Source organism: Grosmannia clavigera (genome assembly GCF_000143105.1).
Source record: "Grosmannia clavigera kw1407 unplaced genomic scaffold GCSC_144, whole genome shotgun sequence".
NCBI classification, from domain to species: Eukaryota; Fungi; Ascomycota; class Sordariomycetes; order Ophiostomatales; family Ophiostomataceae; genus Leptographium; species Leptographium clavigerum.
In genome coordinates, this window is record NW_014040797.1 from 1,753,241 (window position 1) to 1,771,618 (window position 18,378).

Genomic DNA, 18,378 nt, shown 5'->3' on the forward strand with positions numbered 1-18,378 from the left:
GCCGGGATTTCTGGAAGCGGGAGAGGCGCCACGGATTTTTCCTGCAAAACGGGTCTGTTAGCCGGCCGAGCCTTGCCTGCAGCACCGCGCGACACCGAGGCCGCCCGAGAAAGGCTATGCTTGCCATAGAAGACCGCCGCTCAAAGGCGCAGTCACGCGGAAGGGACCCAGACCAAACATTGTGACGGTGGCGTGGCGTGCGGTTGTTCGGCCGCTCACCAGAAAGCTTCGTCCAAAATTTTGAGGCTCAAGATTTCAGGTGTGGGGCAGAGTCGGCTTTCGCCTTGGCCAATCAGCTGGAGGTATGGCTCAGCGCAAGATACGATCATGCCAAGCAGACTGTCCCAGATAGCCTGCTGGTGTCTTTCCCTCGTATGTGAATCAGCATCTGCTTGAGTAAACTACTATTCAGATAGAACCGCCCGAAAAGGAGCCTGGGATTCTAACCAGTCTCCGTGCACGTGACCCGGTTTAGCGCAGCGTGCAGCCGTTCGGACAGTTGCATATCAGAAGCAAAGGCGGTGGTCTCCCACTGGCTAAACGGCAATACCTCACACCTCTTGCTAGACGACAGCAGCCGTCACACCAGTCCAAGGACGCTTCCCAGCCGGTACGAGATATCAGCCCTTCAAGTACCAAGGGAGAAAAGGAGGCGGCATCGGTTTCTCCATCCGGGAGGAGAGCCTAGCCGACGAGAAGAGTGCCTTCACATCTAGAGGACAGCACCTCTCCCTTCATCGTCCAGAATGTCCTACTACTTTGCCATTGTCGGCACGCAGGATAACCCGCTCTTCGAGTACGACTTCGGCACGTCCAAGCAGGGCGGCGATGGCCTGGCGCACTTTTCCGAGCAGGCGCGCCATCTGAACCAATTTATCGTGCACAGCAGCCTCGATGTCGTCGAGGAAGTGTTATGGGGGACCGGCCAGATGTGAGTCCTTCTTGGTCTTCCCCTTGGCGAACACACCGCTACTCTGTGCAGGACTGGACTGACGAAGGTTCCTGTGATTAGGTACCTCAAGTGCGTAGACAAGTTCTTCCAAAATTACGTCTCTTGCTTCGTCACGGGCGCCAACACAAAATTCCTCCTCCTCCACACGCCATCTTCAGCCGCAAATGCCTATACCCCCGGCATCAACGGAGGCCTTACGGGAGGCAACAGCTCTTCTGCAGCATCCGTCTCGTCGCGTGCGTCCACATCTATCGGTGCCAATCCCACGAGTGCGGCTACCGAGGAGGCCATCAAGAACTTCTTTTTCGAAGTATACGAGAGCTGGGTCAAAGCAACAATGAACCCTTTCTACAAGAACAACATGGAGATCAGCAGTCCTGTGTTCCGGGCTCGAGTAGCTGCTGCAGGAAAGAAATACCTGTAAACATAGCTATCACAAGACAAGATCAACACTTTGATGGTTTAGGATTATCAGTCGGCGCCACTGGATAGCACCGCACAGGCTTATTGGTATTGTCATGTTGTTATCATTGTATGGACAGACGCGTAGACTCTTGTCTCTTCGCATAGTCCTGCACTCAGTAAATCCGTGGAAACCGCCCAACCTAAACGCCTCAATACAAAGATCTAGAGATCTGCCTGAATACCATCCTAATTCGAAACCGTAACGCACAGCAACCTTAGTGGCGCTGTATTTAGCCACCGAAACCGTACAGAGTGCGGCCTTGGCGCTTGAGGGCGTAGACGACGTCCAGAGATGTAACAGTCTTGCGCTTGGCGTGCTCGGTGTAGGTGACAGCGTCACGGATGACACCCTCGAGGAACGACTTCAATACACCACGGGTCTCCTCGTAGATCACTATTGAGGCTGTTAGAGAGCGCATCAGGTGAGACGTGGAACAGGATAAACATACGAGCAGAGATACGCTTGACACCGCCACGACGCGCCAGACGACGGATAGCGGGCTTAGTAATGCCCTGGATGTTGTCACGAAGAATCTTGCGATGGCGCTTGGCACCGCCCTTGCCGAGACCCTTGCCGCCCTTTCCACCTGTAGAGAGAAAATGGTCAGAATACGCGAATGACAAGTGAATGAAGACAAGGCTGTGGTGTTGTGGGCAGGTGATGTCGCGACGCGGCTTATAGAAGGCTGAGGCTGAGGCCTACAGTCGACAATACACCGTGTCGCGAGATCGCCACAAGATCGTGTCGGGGAGCCATCGGAAGAGATAAGATATACTTACGTCCAGTCATCTTGATTAAAAGGTAGTGAGGTAGAGATGTTGCGTAAAGCTTGAATGTATTGAAGCGCTGCGGGATGCACAGCAATGGGTTGATTTTTGGTAGTGGGTGGGTATGCTGAGAGGAAAGAACAGAAGGAGAGAGGAGAGAGAGGAGAAGAAATACGGGCGATTTAAGGCGAAAGGATCAGAACAGAAATAAGGGGGAACAGGCAACAAAGGGCAGGCCGAAGGGGAATACCGGCGCGGTACACAGGGAAGCGCCTGCCTGCACTGTACACAGGCTGAGCTAGGGGCGGATTGACTGATCGGAAACCAACGTCGAGAGCGCTAGTCCGGATTTGGAGCCAATGTGTTGTGCGTCGGTTTATTATCGGTTTCCTGCACCTTTCGCTTGACTCGTTGCTGCTGATTTGGCATTTTATGGGGTAATTTTGGCGTCGTGGTTTCCAATAGCAGTTATGGCTTTCTTTGCGGGCAAATCGGATAGCGATCGACAGCGCAGCCGTTGCCAATTTTCTGACCAATCAAAAAAAAGGGCAGAGAGGCGCGTTGAACTGCAATGACTATTATTTGCATTGGCGCTAGCCGCTTGTGTCGGAAGAACTGGATCGCATTGCGTGCACGTGATTCGGTCGCGTTGCGTGTGGCGAGTCGCGACTCGCCAGAAACAACACACTTTTCGATCGTTTTGATGCAAAAACATACAACAGCTGAGCTGAAAGCACCGTCTTCTTCTACCAACCCGATGCTTTATAGCATTGTACTCCAGACTGTCTGTTTATACGGAGTACGGGGCCATATCTGCTCAAACTGCCCCCATCTCCATTCCCGACGCATCTTTGGCGTAGCATCCACAGCGTTTCTTCCACGAGGCCGATCGGACAGTAAGGCATCCACATAGCCAAGGACACCATTCTGCATTTCCACACGAGGCATTGGGACAGCTGCTCTTAAAATACTCATTCTCTCCACAGTTGCCTCGCAGCCGTTTTCGTCAGGACCATTCAGCTGTGCTCTCGCCCTCGTCCTGTTACTCTATCTATCGTACAAAAAAGTCATGTTCGCAAGGCTGCCAGAAGAGAGCAGCCCTTTTCTCCAATGCCCCATCGACATCCGCCATTCTGCGCATTCCCAAACTCCAAAGCCAATGCTGCGAATCGTGCGAGTCCCATAGGATCCTGTGCCAGGCACCCTGCCCAGCTTTGCCCAGACAGGAAAACGCGTGAAAAACAAATGCTCCCCCAAGACGCAACACGTTGAAATACCACCCGCCTTTCCCCGCGCCAAAGTACAATACGAAACAGGAAACAGATAAACAGCAGCCACAGCGTCGAGCTTGGGGAAAACTAGAACAGGTTCTGCTTCTCACATTGTGCCAGGTGCCGGTAGCAAAGGTTCGATTATAAAAGCCCAGCAGTTTGCCCGGCATTCCTCATGATGCCATGTACTCTTCAAGTCCGTCTTCGTCGTCTTCCAGGCTCCCTATCGCCTGCTTGATTTTCTGGCTCGCCTGCATATGTTGGTCAACGTGCGCTTCTACAACAGGAACGGGAACTCTGCCGGCTTACCTTGGGGTCGAGGCTGAGCGCAATAGTGAAATGGCGCACAGCCGCGCTCTTGTCGTTGAGAGTCTTGTAGAGCTTCCCCAGCAAAAAGTGCACTGCAGCTTCGTCTGGGGCGATGTCTTTGAGTATCATCAACTCCTGCTGTGCTGCCTGCAACTGGCCGAGAGCAAGCAGGGCTCTGGCCTTGCGAAACCGCGTCTGTGCAGCTCGTGGTGCCAGGTCGGTTGCCTTGATGAAATACTGCAGTGCCGGCACTATTTGCTTCTGCCGCTCCAGCACCTTGCCAATGCAGCAGATCAGCACCGCATTGGTCGGATGGATGACGGACGCGATATGGTAGTGCTCGTAGGCCTTGTCAAAGTTGCCCAGCTTCTCGTACACGCGTCCAATGCCGTAATAGGCATTGTAGTGTCGCCTGTCAGCGGCGACCGCCTGTCGATAGGCCGTCAAGGCCTTGTCATACTCCTCATTCAGCACGTGCTCGTGGCCCTGGAGCGTGTACGCATAAGCAAACTTGGGTTTCAACTGCGTTGCCCGTCGGAAACAGCGAAGTGCCTGCTCGTGGTCCTGTGCCAGCGACCAGGCATTTCCCAGAGCACACCAGGCCTGTGCCGATGTCCATGCTGCATCGACCAGCTCATGTGCCAGGAAGGACAGGTCGGTTTCCCGCTTGAGGAACCACAGGATGGTCGAGTACACCTCCATGTCGTCGAGGCGGGTCGGTGCCAACACTCGTACCCGTCTGAAGCATGTTTCAGCCTCGGCGTAGGCCGCCAGCTCGTACTGTGCGCGGCCCATCTGCGCCTGCACCCACGGCGTGTCGTTGTGGGCACGAGGCAACGAGCTGAAGGCCACCAGCGCCTCGGAGCACTGGAATTGCGCAAGCGCCAAGTACCCGCTGCCCAGCTTCTTCACCAGCTCCAAGACCCAGCGCAGGGCCTCCTCGATCTTGGCAGAGTCGGCTTCTGCCATCTGTCGTTGCAGCTGTGCCAGAGGTGGCATAGACATCTGCAGTGATGGCGCCGAAGGTGCTTGCTGGGGTGGTGCTGCTGCTTCCCGGATTCGTGGCGCCTCCATCGGGTCGACATCCATGCCGCCATCGTCCACCGGCTTCCGGTTGCCACTAACCACCCGCCCAACCGTCGAGCTGCCTGATTCTGGGCGGACTATTCGGGAAATAGGCGGCCGGGCCTTCTTCAGTTCGCGTGTTGCCCCTGCACCCATGGGAGCAGCTCCAGCATTTGTCTTACCCCCTGAAGCCTTGAACATATTTAGGCGGGCGCTTCGCCGCTGCGGCACTCCGGATTCGTCTGTCGAATGGGCATGTCTTGGGGCCACCGGATGGCCTGAAGCCGTCCGCTTTCTCTCCGCGGTCGATGTTGCTATTATCGATGGGTGTCCCGTCGCCATGGAAGTCGGCACAGCCGATGCTGTCGCGCCGCCATTAGTCGCACTTGCGGTTGACCGCAGCATAGACGAGGTCTGGTCCATCGTCAAAGACTCCAGACCGCCATCGGGAGGGGGCTTCCCTCGACGTGTCGATGCTCCCAGACGATACATCATCTTAGATGGTGCTCCCGGGGCCTGCTGTCGGAGTTGCTGCTGCTGCTGCTGCTGGGGGTCCACGAAGCTCGAATCCACCACAGGCGGCGGCATGCCCGCCCGCCTCCGTGGTGGTGCTTGTGGCGGCTCCTGCTGCGTGCCAGGCGGCGTTGCCATGCCATCCATAATCTGATTTCCGGCTGTGCTGCCAGCCGCGGCTCGCGATCGGGCCGCAAAGATTCTTGCCATGAAGTCGTTCTCCTCAGCCTCGGCAACGCTGGCAGGATTGCTAGGCTGATACGTCACAGAGCCGCGCTGTGCGGGATGCGGTTGTTGCTGTGGCTGTTGATGGTCGAAAGGATCGCTCATGTCATGCATGGCTGCCGCTCTGCCCGCTGGTCGCTTAGTCGGAAGCTGGTGCTCGGCAAGCGGCCCTGCCATCTCTGTGGCGTTGCCTACTGATTCTTGTTCGAAACAACGGATGAGGGAGTCGTTGACTCGAAATGTATTCGGCACCCGTATGTTGACGCCCATGTCGCAGAGCTCGATGAACGCATCCCACATTAAGGGGTTCGTTCTCAACGCGTCTTCAAAGTGGAATGCCGCCTTCTTTCGGTCGTCCATTCCGCGACAAAGCTTTCCCAAAAGACAGTTGACGACAGACGCATCGGGGTATATGGTACGTGAGGTCGCCGTATGCTTCCCAAGATTGGACTTGTGCAGCCACAGCCCCTTAGCCTTCTCGAGGGCATATACGCCATCACGAAAGCGCTCGAGGGCCAAGCAGCTTTGTGCAAAGACAAAGGCACAGCCCAAGTGTAAACCCCGGTAACCCAGCGGTTTGCTGACTTCGTATGCGGACCGGTTGTCGCCTAGTCGTAGGTGGCTGAGGGCGAGCAGAAACGTCGACTCGTTAGACCGAGGATCGTGAGCCAGAAGCCTCTCGGAAAAGAACAGAGAGTTGTCCCATGAGCCGTTGTCCAGATGGTAGTAGATGGTTTGCCTCAGCAGGTTTGCTACGGCGGCACTGTTCGGGGCCATGGTGACAGCCGGTGGGTGGTACAGGAGGAAGCTTGTCGTCGACTACCGGCATGGGCGATCCATGAAAATTTCGTCTCGGTGTCGAGGAGCGAGGACGTGACGGCAAGATGATATAGGCGAAAGCTGGTCTCGTTCTCAGATCGTTTTCAGCTTGCGGCTCACTCGCACTTTGTCTCTGCCAACAATGCCTAGGCTATTGAGGTGCCTATTCGGGTGAGCTCGTCCTAGAGGCCTCTATCTCTATCCCTTCAGCACTGGCACAGAGCAGCAATGAGTACCATGCTCAAGCTTCCAGAGACGATCAACGGTCTGAGCGCAGGCGAGAGGCGCGCAGGCTGGCCCCAGGGCAGCGTTGCTCGAGACCGAGGGGAAGGCGTGTGTCGGCGACTACTCGTATGGTGAGGCCAGCGCGGTCGGCATATCACTCCTGTCCGTGAATGCGGCCTGGTGGGACACGGCGGATGCACGCAGAGAAGATGGAGAAAGTTGTCTAGCAAAAGAAGCAAACGAGTGGCAAGAAGAGAAAGACGCGCAACACTCGCGGGCCAACGAGCGTCCCGAGCTTCTTCGGTGTAGCGAACCAATATCGGAGGCGAGCAGCAGAAGAAGGAGGGGCGAGAACGGCCAGCAGAAGGCGTGTCCTCGTGTGTCGTGGTGTTTGGCGATGAGTGGCGGCAACCTAACGAGCTTCTCTGTTTTGCGATGTTGTGAGTATCCGCCCATGCCGTTCTCTGATTGGCTGTGGGGTACCTCAATTCTTCGGCCAAGTGATCCCCAGCAACACAACCCCACTCCTATTCGCTCGTCTTGGTACCGTGTACCCGCAGTACGGAATAGGGTGCAACAGGTACAAGCGTACTTTTCGCGACACATCGACACTTCTTTTGACTTCTTTTAGTATCGTCTCGACCCAACAACGTAACGCACCCCACCCGCCCTGCCATTCTTGTTTCTGGTCATCGTCTGGGATTGTCATTCCCGGTACCAGATCTGCACCTCAGTCCAAATATTTCAGGCTCTAGCATTTTCGGACGCCGCACTTAAAACTGCCCTCTTGTCTAGTTGCTGTCAAAGACATCTGTCATCATGGCGCAGAAGGCAAAGAAAGACCGGGCCAAGGCGAATACCGCCTCCCTCAACAGTCTGCATATTGTTGCACTTGCTGTGAACGTCGCCTTCCTAGCGTTCTACCTGTTCTTCCGATCCCGCTCGCTGGCTCTCTACCTCGTGTTGTCCACTCCCAGTTTCATCTCCGAGTTAATGCTGGAGCGCACCGGACGGCCGACTTTTGACCCCACCACCGGCTCGCTTCGGTCGTCTGGCGAAGACCTGAGTGCCGCCGGTCTGACGGAGTACATGTTCGACGTCATCTGGGTCACGTGGGGCACGGTGATACTTGTGATCCTCTTTGGCAACAAGTTGTGGCTGATCTGGGCAATCGTCCCGGCCTATGGCGCCTACAAAGCCTATGGTCTTTTGGGTATGACCCGGCAGATGGCCGGCCTGCAGGGGATGGCCAACAACAACGCCCCATCGCCCGCCAGTGCGGGCAGCAACAGAAAACAGCGACGGGCGGCTTAGGCTGGCAGGGCAGATAATCGGGAGACAACGAGGAACAAAAGAACAGAAAATCATGATATACGGTCTCCAATCCTCATCCCCTCTTAAAACCGATATTGCTCTCGTGCGTGTGACATGGTGGCTCTGCCGTCCACGCCTTCAACAGCTCCGGGCTTGCATTGCGGACCAGGACGTGAACATGCTCAAGCTGGCGCACACTCTGCAGCTGGGCCCAGTTCTTGAACCACAACACACGGCTGTCACCGTCGCCGCCGTCTTCGACAGCGTCGATCTGATCGGTAAAAATTCGTTTCACAAACCCGGCCACTCGAGCTCGGCTCTCGGGCGTCATATCTCCTGTCTCCGAATCGGTCGGGATCATGGTGCGGGTCCAGACGACCATGTGGGTGACGTCTGGCGTCAGGCCATAAGGCCAGTCGTTGAGCAAGACCTGGTAGTCGCTAGGGTGCGCAAAAGGCGTGGTGGATGTCGGGACATAGGGCGGACTGCCCCAGGCCTTGGGCAGTCGGTGGGCGATGAGATAGTTAGTGATCGAGCCATATTCAGCCTTCGTGTCGGCTGTCCACTTCATGTACCGTCGCAGATCAGACGGCTTTCTCCGGAGAATAGCCAAGTCATTGGCATCTGGACAGTTAGATACCGCACAATAAAGGATTCCGCAATCAGCCGGGATTTGAGCGGAGAGACGGCAGATGAGATTTCACACACCGATGATTGTCTTGAGATTGGCCCAGTCGTGCAGGACGTATTCTCCGTCCGTCTGCGCCAGTACCCACCGATCCGTATCAGTCAGCGGGAACGGGCTATCTTTCGCAGCCGCAGGAGCCATCTTCTACCCTGAGATGTGTCGGGGATCGTAGGCACTCAGGACTCCGATACTCGGCCGTGGCTGTTTTACCGTGTAGGATGAGCCACGGCTAGCCGATAAGTGGGCCAGCAGGTGTACAGTGTAAAAACGCAGTGTATCAGAGCGGCACAGTAGCAATGGGAGCCGAACAAGGCTAGACTGCTGTAGCTCGCTGGCGAAAAAAACAAAAGTGCCGGGAGCGGCAGCCATACCGAATAGCGCGAGTTTCCTCCGAAAAAGATTAGGAAAGAATAAGAGCATTACCATGTCCTGATGAAAAGCTAGGCCGACCCCTCTTCCAAACCAGCCATTTTCGTCTCACGCACACAGGTCCCAACGGCCGCGAGCCAATTGACGCAACAGGACACTTAGCCTCTTTGCCTTTCTCGACCGGGAGAAGCTCTCGTTGCGCCTCAATATGGCCGACTTTCTCTCGCGCAGGTTCGTCGACGGGGTCTACATCCCCGCCGGCCTGCTCATCTTTGGCGTCTTCATCGTCAAGCGGGAGTTTACGCTCTACGCAGTGACACTCGCCCTGGTTCTGGGCGCCGGCAAAGTCTTCTCGATGCGTATGTGGCACCGCCCAGGAAGCCCTCAGCTTGCCCGGGCTAACACTCGTGACCAGTGCCCAAGAAGGTCCTCGACCCCGTCAACTTCCAGCAGTTCGAGCTCAAGGAGAAGACGATCATCTCGCACAACGTGGCCATGTGGGTTCTGCGCGGCTGTCTGTCCCCGGAAGACTGGTGGGGTTTGCCTGGCTGACACGTACCCCAACAAAATACAGCTACCGCTTCAAGCTGCCGAGCCCGACCCATATTCTCGGCCTGCCCATTGGCCAACACATCTCCATTGGCGCAGACCTGGCCGACGCCGACGGCAACGTCAAGTCTGTCCTGCGCTCCTACACGCCCATCAGCGGCGACCACCAGCCGGGCTACTTTGACCTGCTCATCAAGTCGTACCCGCAGGGCAACATCAGCAAGCACCTGGCCACGCTCGCCGTCGGCCAGACCATCCGCGTCAAGGGCCCCAAGGGCGCCTTTGTCTACACGCCCAACATGGTTCGCCACTTCGGCATGGTGGCCGGCGGCACCGGCATCACGCCCATGCTGCAGGTCATCCGAGCCATCGTGCGCGGCCGTTCTGCCGGCGACAAGACCGAGGTCGACCTCATCTTTGCCAACGTCACCCCCCAGGACATCTTGCTCAAGGAGGACCTCGATGCCCTCGCACAGGAGGACAAGGGCATCCGTGTGCACTACGTCCTCGACCGGCCTCCTGAGGGCTGGACTGGCGGCGTCGGCTACGTCACTGCCGACATGGTCAAGGTAAGACTCTCACTACAACGCTGCTTGCCGCTTTGCCGTGCTGCCGTCATCGTACTGACATATCTCTTCTAGCAATGGTTACCAAAGGCTGCCCCCGACGTCAAGATCCTGCTCTGTGGCCCTCCTCCCATGATCTCCGGTCTCAAGAAAACCACCGAGAGCCTCGGTTTCAACAAGGCCCGGCCTGTGAGCAAGCTGGAGGACCAGGTGTTTGCTTTCTAGATGCATAGATGGCCATGTTCCTTCTCCTCCCGCCACCTCCAAGTCAAGCGCTGTGCCATATAAGAGGCGCCGCCTGGATAGATAGCGGTAAACAGGCCTATATATGCACGTTTTCTACAGAATACAACACGTGAACAAAAGGTGCACTCTTTACGAGTTGATAGAAAAAAAAAGTTGACTTGGTTTCCTGGTATACGTCCGTCCCTTGCTATGCATGTGTGATTGTAGATTCGTGTGAAATAAGGTCCCAGCAGCTATTGCGTCTTCTTCTCGACTGCATCTGTCTCTGGCTTTGGCAGCCGGCCATGTCCCGCTTTGCGATAGACTGCCAGCAACTTCCATAACACCCAGGTGAATCCAAGAAGCACGACAGCCGCAGTGCCGACATTGACCTTGTCCATCCTACTAGAATCGAGTACAGGCACGCGAATTGCCATCTTCAAGCTGTTTGACGAGGACAATACCGCCTTATCAGACGCCGGAGGCGGGTTGGGCGTTACATGCCAAAACTCTGTCCGTGGTCCGAAGAGCCCGTCGTAGCCAAGGTTCACGCGGTCAAACGGGTTGGTCGAGAATTTGGTGCCGTCTTCGGCTGCACAGGCCCAGAACACAACCGGGTACGGAAGCTCGGCGATGCTGTAGCCGCCGGCCGCCGGCTGGAGATAGCGAAGATGCAGAGGGACCTCGGCAGTCCAAGTTTGGGTCTGTTGCTCTGCAGGCGGTTTAAGCTCCAACAGGATTGCCGAACCCCAGCTGCTGACGGCATAATCGGGGGCCTCTAGGTCGACTGGCTGTGTGGTGTGGCGCAAGGCTGTCAGATTTTTTGACGCAAGGAACAGAGGATCGCTGAGCTGGTATTTGTCGGCAAAGATATGTCGAGGTAGAGTCAAATAGGCATGCAGTTTGCATGAAGATGACGCAAACCCGTCGTCTGAGCTATCTACCCGTGGTGGTGGACCGGAGGCGATGCGAAGTTGCAGCGCCGGGTGCAGGCCAGCAGGCCGCAGAAAGCCGGACGAAAAGGAGGCCCCTTCGGCATTTCGGTGCCGCGAGGGAAAGGAGAACACAACCGGAGATGGATGGGTATCCTCGCCTAGAACTGCCACATGGCCAGCCATGCCAAGTTCAAACGGCTCCAAGTTTGCAGGCATTTCACCTGACAAGACTCCCAGCTCCGTACGAGAGCCCGGCTGGGCCGTTCCCTCGATAGTTCGTGCGGCCAACGGCCAAAATGTAGTCACCTTCAACGCGTGCGAAATGGCATCGTAAGATAGGTCCACCGAGCTGGCGCCGAGCAGCAGGTCCACGTTGAAGGGACAAGGGGTTCCATCCTCGCCAGGGCACCACTTGGTCTGGACATAGTCGGCAAGACCAGAGAGATCCTCTAGATCTGAGTAATACTGGTAACCAGCAGAATGAGAGAAGCGACCACCTCCGAGGACAGTGAAGGAATTCTAAAGACCAGCAGGGTAAGCATTGATACACAGGTACGTGCGGGCCGGGAAGCTTACGCTGAGAGATCTGCAGTCGAGGCTTGGGCCAAAGACCTTGTGCAGAAGAAGGCAGATAGCATCCCTTGGGAGAAGATTAGCATCGAAGACGTCAGGATGGAGCTGCGGCTGTCCGGCTGTGTTCCTACCGGCTCTGTTCCGTAGCCGTCTGGGGGGTGTAAAAAACGTGGAGGCCGGGCGCTAGACGGGCATACAGCGGGCTGACGGCCTCAAAGGGCTGTGGACTGGCCCAGCGAATGTGCAACTCGTGAACGCCGTCACCGAGGATGTGAGCTAACTCTGCCGGCAATTGGTCCAGCGACAACGTGGCGCGATCCTCACGCGAAGCCTCGACGGTCGGACCCGCCAGTGATGGGCCCCTCAGGTGCAGCAATGCCGGGTCCACGGGGCGCTGTGGCCGAGGAAAGAAGGTGGTGCGCATGCGCATGGTGCCGATGGGGGTTGAGGTCTCGCGAACTAGTCGCGGGGAGGGAAAACGAGAGAAGTGGTGGCCAGGACGGTAGGATACTGACCAAGGACAACTCGTAGCCAAGGCTTCACACAGCCACTTGTCGCATATGTCGCCTTGTCGCCTTAGTGGTGGTGGCCTTTGCGTCAGTCTCACGCAATGTCCCAGAGTTAGATTAGGCGTCTTGGCCCTGCTCACGCTTTTGCTTATGACCACGTTTGGACAATTTTGATTTGGCAGCTCTGCGCCAGCTTTCCAGCCCTGTGCCACGGGCACCAGAAGTCCCATAGCGGGGCTCCAACTGCTGTAGCGTAGCCCCCGTCCCCCCCCCCCCCCTGGACAGGTGCCTGATCGGTTGACCGACTGGTGTTGATCCTTGCGCTAACCCGAATCTGCCACCGACTGCCAACAAAATCCACTCGCTGGCTCCGTCCATCACGGCTGAAAGCCCTCCCATTGGAGAGGACGGCAAAGTGCTAGCATGCTCTGCCAATGCCCTCGGAGGAAGGCGCCCAAACGAGGCAGGAGCGCCAGTGGAGGGGCGACGAATGTGGCAGGAACAAACAGAACAGTGTGGTATCTCCATGTCCTCCTTCCTTCTCTTTGCGCCGACTTGTCCATGCACTCTCCCGATTCTTCTAATCTTCTCCGTCCGTCCCGTTTTTTTCTTTCTCTCCTACACCATCCAGCCTGCTGTGCCATACCGCCTGCCCTGACCACGCCGTCCTCTACCTGAACGGCGCGCTATTCTCGCCACTATCGACCTGAACGAGCCATGCACGGACAGGCCTCCTAGTACGACTGCGCCCTGTGATCTCGTCGTGCCGAATGCCCGTTTTGCCGTTATGTCATCGATACTTGCGTGGTGACCGAGGACCCTCAGACCAACCTATCTTTTAGATAATACATTCCCACTAGTCTAGTCCCTGGACCCAGATCGTCTGCGTTGAATTTATAAGAGAATGGGCGACCTCCAGCCTCCGTATCTGACCATCCGGTCATTCAACAGCGGCAATGGAAGCAGGATGAACGGCGGTGGCGACGGAAACAGTCTGAGCAGCGCAGACTCTGCGGTGCGGTACACCCTCACTGCTCTTTATGAGCGAGCAGGATTCCTCCTGAATGTCGTGCTCTAACATAAACAGTATGCCTCGGCGAGCGGGGACTACACGGTCCCCTCCACGACACATGATATCAGTCGTGCAAATTATCATGTCAAGCATCTTGATATGTTTGCCAAGTCCCTCGAGGATGTATGTAGCCGAAGCGGGAAGAGAGGCTTTACCTGTTTGCACGTCATCCTCGCGCTAACCTACGCTCCTGGATCAAGTCGGCCAGTCGTGCCTTTCCTAATCGTGGCCGGTCACAACAACGGTACACTAAAGTCAAGGCTCTGCTTCTCCACTGGAAGTCAGACGATCTGTTTGTTCTGCCAGAACTCGAAGATCTAGAGAAATGCATGCGGGAAGATTATGGCTACGAGACCGATACCTTCCCCATTCCCTCGGAGAATGCCCATCTCGAGCTGATGTTGCGGTTGGGCGCCATGATCAAGGACCACGAATCGCCCGATACGCTTTTCGTCGTTTACTACGGTGGACATGCACGCATTGACGAGTCCAGGCAGAGTACCTGGTGTGCGTATGTTGTATATTCTCCTCGCCAACTCAAGAGTCTGTCTTTCTGATGATTTTTACCAGGACGCGGAACCCAAACTCTCCCTGGCTACAGTGCGTTTAAAATTCAGTGTGAACACTCTCCGTCAGACAGCGCCTATGCTAATCGATGACAGATGGTCTGCTATTCAAACGCTCCTGGAGCGCTCCATGTCGGACACGTTGATTCTCTTGGACTGCTGTGCCGGTGCGGCCAGCGCCACTTTCCCCAATGGAAAGAGCATCACCGAAACCATATCTGCGTCCAGCTGGGATGCCATTGCCCCAGATCCAGGCCGGTATTCTTTTACCAATGCCCTCATCGAGGTGCTACAGGAGTGGCGCATACGCACCTTCTCTGCCGCCATGCTGCATGCCGAGGTTCTCGCAAGGTTAAAACACCCTCGACCCATCACCATCAACGGGAAGTTGTTTGAGGCGCGCTCTACCCCGGTACATTTCATGATGACTTCGAACCACCGAGCGCCCAGCATTGAGATCGGCCGCATGATTCCCAGACGCCAGCAGCTGCCCTCTCCGCCGATGGACGACGCAAACTTGCTACCACCACCCGGAGGACGTGGAGCCTTGGGTGCCCCAGTGAATGATCCAAACGAAGACACGCCACATGTCATGATTTCGCTGGCTCTAGAGGACGATCAAGATCTGGATCTCAACGCCTGGGAGCAGTGGCTTGGCAGCTTTCCGGCTCTCGCCAAGTATGTCAAAGTCCAGGGAATTTTCAAGAGCCACTCAACGCTTCTTCTGTTGTCTGTACCTGTGATGGTTTGGGACCTGCTTCCCGAAAACCGCGCCTGCTCTTTCGTGGCCTTTATCCGGTCCAACAATCTTCTAAAGGAAAAAGAAAGTGCTGCTCCGGCGACGGTCTCCAATGTACAGAAGGTCGGTGACGATGGTGCCGCAGCTGAGTTCAATGACGATGTGGTGAGTGAGGACGAAAGCGAAGCCGAAGACGTGGACAAGGACACCGTTTCTGTCATTTCTGGAACCACCTTTACACCAACCGAGGGCCAAGTACCAAGCATCCGCATGAGCATTGCCAGCACAACGGTGGCGGGCCTGGAAGATGCTATATCTCGCAGGCCGTCAAGGGTGACGCCGACGCCGCCGATGATCTCGACACAGAACTCCTACCGCAGATTTACGGCCACTGATCCACGGTCGACTGTGGAAGCCGAATATTCTAGCTCCCCATCACGCCAGAGCTTCTTGGGGTTCAGTCAAAACCGCACCACCAAATCATCCCTTGCCAGGCAGAGCGATACGTTCCAGCATCACGATTCTAGCAATTCGCTGTCAAAGACGATGGTAGTCAATCCGCAAAAAGCAGCACGCCGGACGACATTCGACACTTCCGAAGACTTGCCTGACAGCCCGATTCTAGCATCGCATGTGGCCGACCGGTTAGAGGAGTATTTCCAGCGCGAGCCGAATCCCAGTGTTGGCATCACCGAGTTTTTTGCCTCAAATCTTGGCGTCGAAACAAGAGACATAGATGTGAGTTGCGGTCTGCGCATACTGCCGAATTGTTGTGACGGGTGTATTGACTCGGTTGGCAGCTTTGGTTCCATCGCAGGCGACAGCAAGAGTCGACCAGACTCAATCTCCAAAATCTTAGGATGGACAGCAACCTGGCGTTGGAGAACAGCGGTGGCAGTGGGGCCAAGACGATATTCCCAGGGCACCTGAATAGACTGCTCGATATATTTCCGCCCAGCCAGTTGCTCTTCGTCGACCTACGATCTCCCACCGACTTTGACAAATCGCACATTTATGGGGCTGTCAACCTGAGGGTCCCTGCGTCGCTTGTTGAGCAGAGCTACGATCTTCTCAGCTTGGCCTTTACCGATGACCAGAGCCGCAGGACCTTTGCAAAGGGACCATCAGCCCGCTGTGTGGTATTTTATGACCGAGTAATCGAGTTTGCATGGGAGTGTCCAGTCGCCGAAGCTCTTGTTCAGCAGCTGCGCGAAAGTGAGAACTGGAAAGGCGACTTCTACGTTCTAAAGGGCCATTATCGCGAGTTCTCGTCGTCCTTCGACAAGTACATCGCAGGTGATAGAATGACCCAGGCGGCCAAGGACTACGCCGATGGTCTTCGCCAACGATCAGCCCCTTCAGCAGTAAGTTATGCCGGATGTAGGGACGGAAAAAAACTGCTGGCTGACATTGTACTCTGCAGTACGAGATAGAGATGATCGAGGAGCGGTACTCCGAGTGGAAGACGCTGGTTGATGATGAGAGCCGGATGCAGCTCACCGATGCCACAAGCAAGCTGGACGGACGGAGGCAGGCCGTCGAACAGCATCAGGCAGAGCTCGAAGCAGAGCTGGAGAGCAGGAATCCAGTACTCTACCGCAAAGCTATGGGCCTACGACAGGTGCCCCTGAAAAGCTTACCGGCAATTGTTGCACCTTCACATGCCGGGAAAGACCACCGAACAGATCTCGCCGAGCCACTGTCGCGCGGACTACGGAAGATGCAGGGACATCAATCATACAAGGGAATGCCAGCTGCCTACGACAAGCTAGGCGAGCTTGCAGATGCAACGGCAGCTTCAGGATCGGACGATTTTGACGAAATTGATCCCCGAGAAGAGCAGTTTCAGGACGACCCAGCTTTTCTGAAAGCCGGCGATTTAGGAGGCATGGGCATGGGCAGGGGCGACAGCATGGAGTCGAGGCGGGGTCGAGAGCGGTCATTTTGGAAGCGGCTGCGAACAAGTAAATGACGGAGCAGTGCGGTTGGACAAATTGGCAGGGACCCCGAGATGAAGCAGGGGAGCGATGCCGCATGCTGTGTTCTATGCCGGCGTTGCGTTTCATACCATTTGTGGAAGGCCACTGCGGATGCCTTAGTTACGAAAAGCGTCAGTGCCTGAGGGTTGCATTAGGGGCCTTTCGAGAGGACGTGTGCTGGCGCGCCGGAGACAAAAGGCCAGTGGTGTTGCAGAAGCGGCATCTTTTCCGTTTCCTTCCGGTTCCTTCCCGTTTCCTTCCCGCTTCCCTGTTTTCTCTCTTACATGACAAGGCATGGCGTTTAGTACCGATTCGGGGGGCCAGGTGCTCTACCTAGTATTGGGCATGAGATTTAGACTTTGCAGATACCAGCTTTTCAGTAGCAGCAGTTACGCATTTCTGCTTAACATGAGCCGATAATGAGATGCTTTACACTACGTACAGATGGCCACAATGCGGTGCACCGAAGAGTGGATACATGGCCAAGGGTCTTAACAAAGCAGATTTGAGGAAAGGTGGAAGAACAGGGGATGATGTGACCCAGCAGGAGCGGTGTGCGATTGGAGGAGCAAGGCGAGAAAGAAAAGACGGACGAGAAAGGGGGGACAAGCTGGATCGTTCGGTTACGCCTGCTCGAGCAAGAAAGACCGGAGCGGAGATTGGGTACCAGAGATCTGATGCTGGAGAACATGACGACGTCGTCGCCACGGCCAACCGTTTCCTGAGTCAGAACCTCTGTACTCCGTAATAGCTCGATACCAGGTGATCGCAGGCTGTCTGCCAGTCAGTTTGGCGCTGTCAAGACAGTGCGGTCACAGGCGGCCGTCTGAGCGCATAACGCACAGCCTCCTGTTGGCTGTTGCCATTTCGAAGCAGATCCTCGTCCCCGGCTTCCCGAACGCGATCGGGAAATGAGATGTGACAGGATTCTGCATGAGCGGGAGCAGCAGTGGAAAAAGAAAACAAAACGCCTATAACGGAGAAAACGCCAACACGAGAAGGAGTTAATATTAATAATAAACAACAGTACGGAGTATCTTACCAACAGCAAGCTCCCTTTTCAAAAAGGCCTCAACTTGTCGCTACGTCTAATTGCACACCCGTTACGACATGTCCGTGATGGCCATTAATTTGGCGGCCTATTGGTGCGCATCGCAGGCAAACCGGTCTGGTACGCGTCGATACTTGCGGCTTCGAATTCGCGGTCATCGTGTGTCTCATCTCATTGCTTATTCTCGCGCCGCTGTCTCTGCTAAGAAGGGATGCTCATTCTCGCTCCTCTTTCCTTTGTCTGCGCCCCCTTTCTTCTTTCTGCAGCACATGGCATGCCCATTGCCTACAACCCCATGCTTTCTTTTTCTTCTTTCTTTCTGCTTTTTCTGTCGTCCTCCCGTCCTCCTTTTTCCTCTTTTCTTTTCCCTTTTTCCCTTTAGCCTTTGAACAATGTATCACACGCCCCAGCCGCCACCCCTTTGGACGCAGGAGGAGTAATGAACAGCTGGCAAGGCGACCCCGAGGTCGACGGTGTCGTCACTACCGCTAATCGCCGTGAATCTTGCTCGCCTCTTCCTCCTCGCCCTTTGCGTATCCCTCGCGCCTCTTACTCCGACTTTTGCCATTTTTCCCTTTCTGAAAGTCCCCTGCGTTGACACTAATGGGGGACACACTCGACATCGGTGTGG

General features: G+C 55.8%; 8 protein-coding genes across 8 annotated transcripts; 4 read left to right on the forward strand and 4 right to left on the reverse strand.

Moving 5' to 3' along the window:
* Positions 1–746: 746 nt before the first annotated feature.
* On the forward strand, positions 747–1,376 carry CMQ_3176 (trafficking protein particle complex subunit 2; the record flags this gene model as incomplete). Its single annotated transcript, XM_014317254.1, has 2 exons — positions 747–931; positions 1,013–1,376. The coding sequence occupies 2 exons, from the start codon at positions 747–749 to the stop codon at positions 1,374–1,376; spliced, it is 549 nt and encodes a 182-aa protein (XP_014172729.1).
* A 271-nt stretch (positions 1,377–1,647) lies between these two features.
* CMQ_3179 (histone h4) lies at positions 1,648–2,207 on the reverse strand (the record flags this gene model as incomplete). The annotated part of the gene is made up of 3 exons (XM_014317257.1): positions 1,648–1,811; positions 1,867–2,004; positions 2,198–2,207. 3 exons carry the CDS (start codon positions 2,205–2,207, stop codon positions 1,648–1,650), a joined length of 312 nt encoding a protein of 103 aa, XP_014172732.1.
* Positions 2,208–3,629: 1,422 nt separating this feature from the next.
* Positions 3,630–6,345, reverse strand: CMQ_3054 (20S cyclosome subunit; the record flags this gene model as incomplete). The annotated part of the gene is made up of 2 exons (XM_014317132.1): positions 3,630–3,707; positions 3,766–6,345. 2 exons carry the CDS (start codon positions 6,343–6,345, stop codon positions 3,630–3,632), a joined length of 2,658 nt encoding a protein of 885 aa, XP_014172607.1.
* Positions 6,346–7,431: 1,086 nt separating this feature from the next.
* On the forward strand, positions 7,432–7,926 carry CMQ_2751 (duf788 domain containing protein; the record flags this gene model as incomplete). The annotated part of the gene is made up of 1 exon (XM_014316829.1): positions 7,432–7,926. The coding sequence occupies one exon, from the start codon at positions 7,432–7,434 to the stop codon at positions 7,924–7,926; it is 495 nt and encodes a 164-aa protein (XP_014172304.1).
* Positions 7,927–7,999: 73 nt separating this feature from the next.
* Positions 8,000–8,755, reverse strand: CMQ_2655 (uncharacterized protein; the record flags this gene model as incomplete). The annotated part of the gene is made up of 2 exons (XM_014316733.1): positions 8,000–8,550; positions 8,635–8,755. 2 exons carry the CDS (start codon positions 8,753–8,755, stop codon positions 8,000–8,002), a joined length of 672 nt encoding a protein of 223 aa, XP_014172208.1.
* A 436-nt stretch (positions 8,756–9,191) lies between these two features.
* CMQ_3038 (NADH-cytochrome b5 reductase) lies at positions 9,192–10,323 on the forward strand (the record flags this gene model as incomplete). Its single annotated transcript, XM_014317116.1, has 4 exons — positions 9,192–9,342; positions 9,399–9,480; positions 9,558–10,101; positions 10,174–10,323. 4 exons carry the CDS (start codon positions 9,192–9,194, stop codon positions 10,321–10,323), a joined length of 927 nt encoding a protein of 308 aa, XP_014172591.1.
* A 254-nt stretch (positions 10,324–10,577) lies between these two features.
* Positions 10,578–12,261, reverse strand: CMQ_2541 (protein pbn1; the record flags this gene model as incomplete). Its single annotated transcript, XM_014316619.1, has 3 exons — positions 10,578–11,777; positions 11,835–11,898; positions 11,963–12,261. 3 exons carry the CDS (start codon positions 12,259–12,261, stop codon positions 10,578–10,580), a joined length of 1,563 nt encoding a protein of 520 aa, XP_014172094.1.
* Positions 12,262–13,244: 983 nt separating this feature from the next.
* CMQ_2610 (homeobox domain containing protein) lies at positions 13,245–16,689 on the forward strand (the record flags this gene model as incomplete). Its single annotated transcript, XM_014316688.1, has 6 exons — positions 13,245–13,355; positions 13,428–13,535; positions 13,613–13,923; positions 14,075–15,455; positions 15,518–16,081; positions 16,141–16,689. The coding sequence occupies 6 exons, from the start codon at positions 13,245–13,247 to the stop codon at positions 16,687–16,689; spliced, it is 3,024 nt and encodes a 1,007-aa protein (XP_014172163.1).
* Between the last annotated feature and the right edge of the window lie 1,689 nt (positions 16,690–18,378).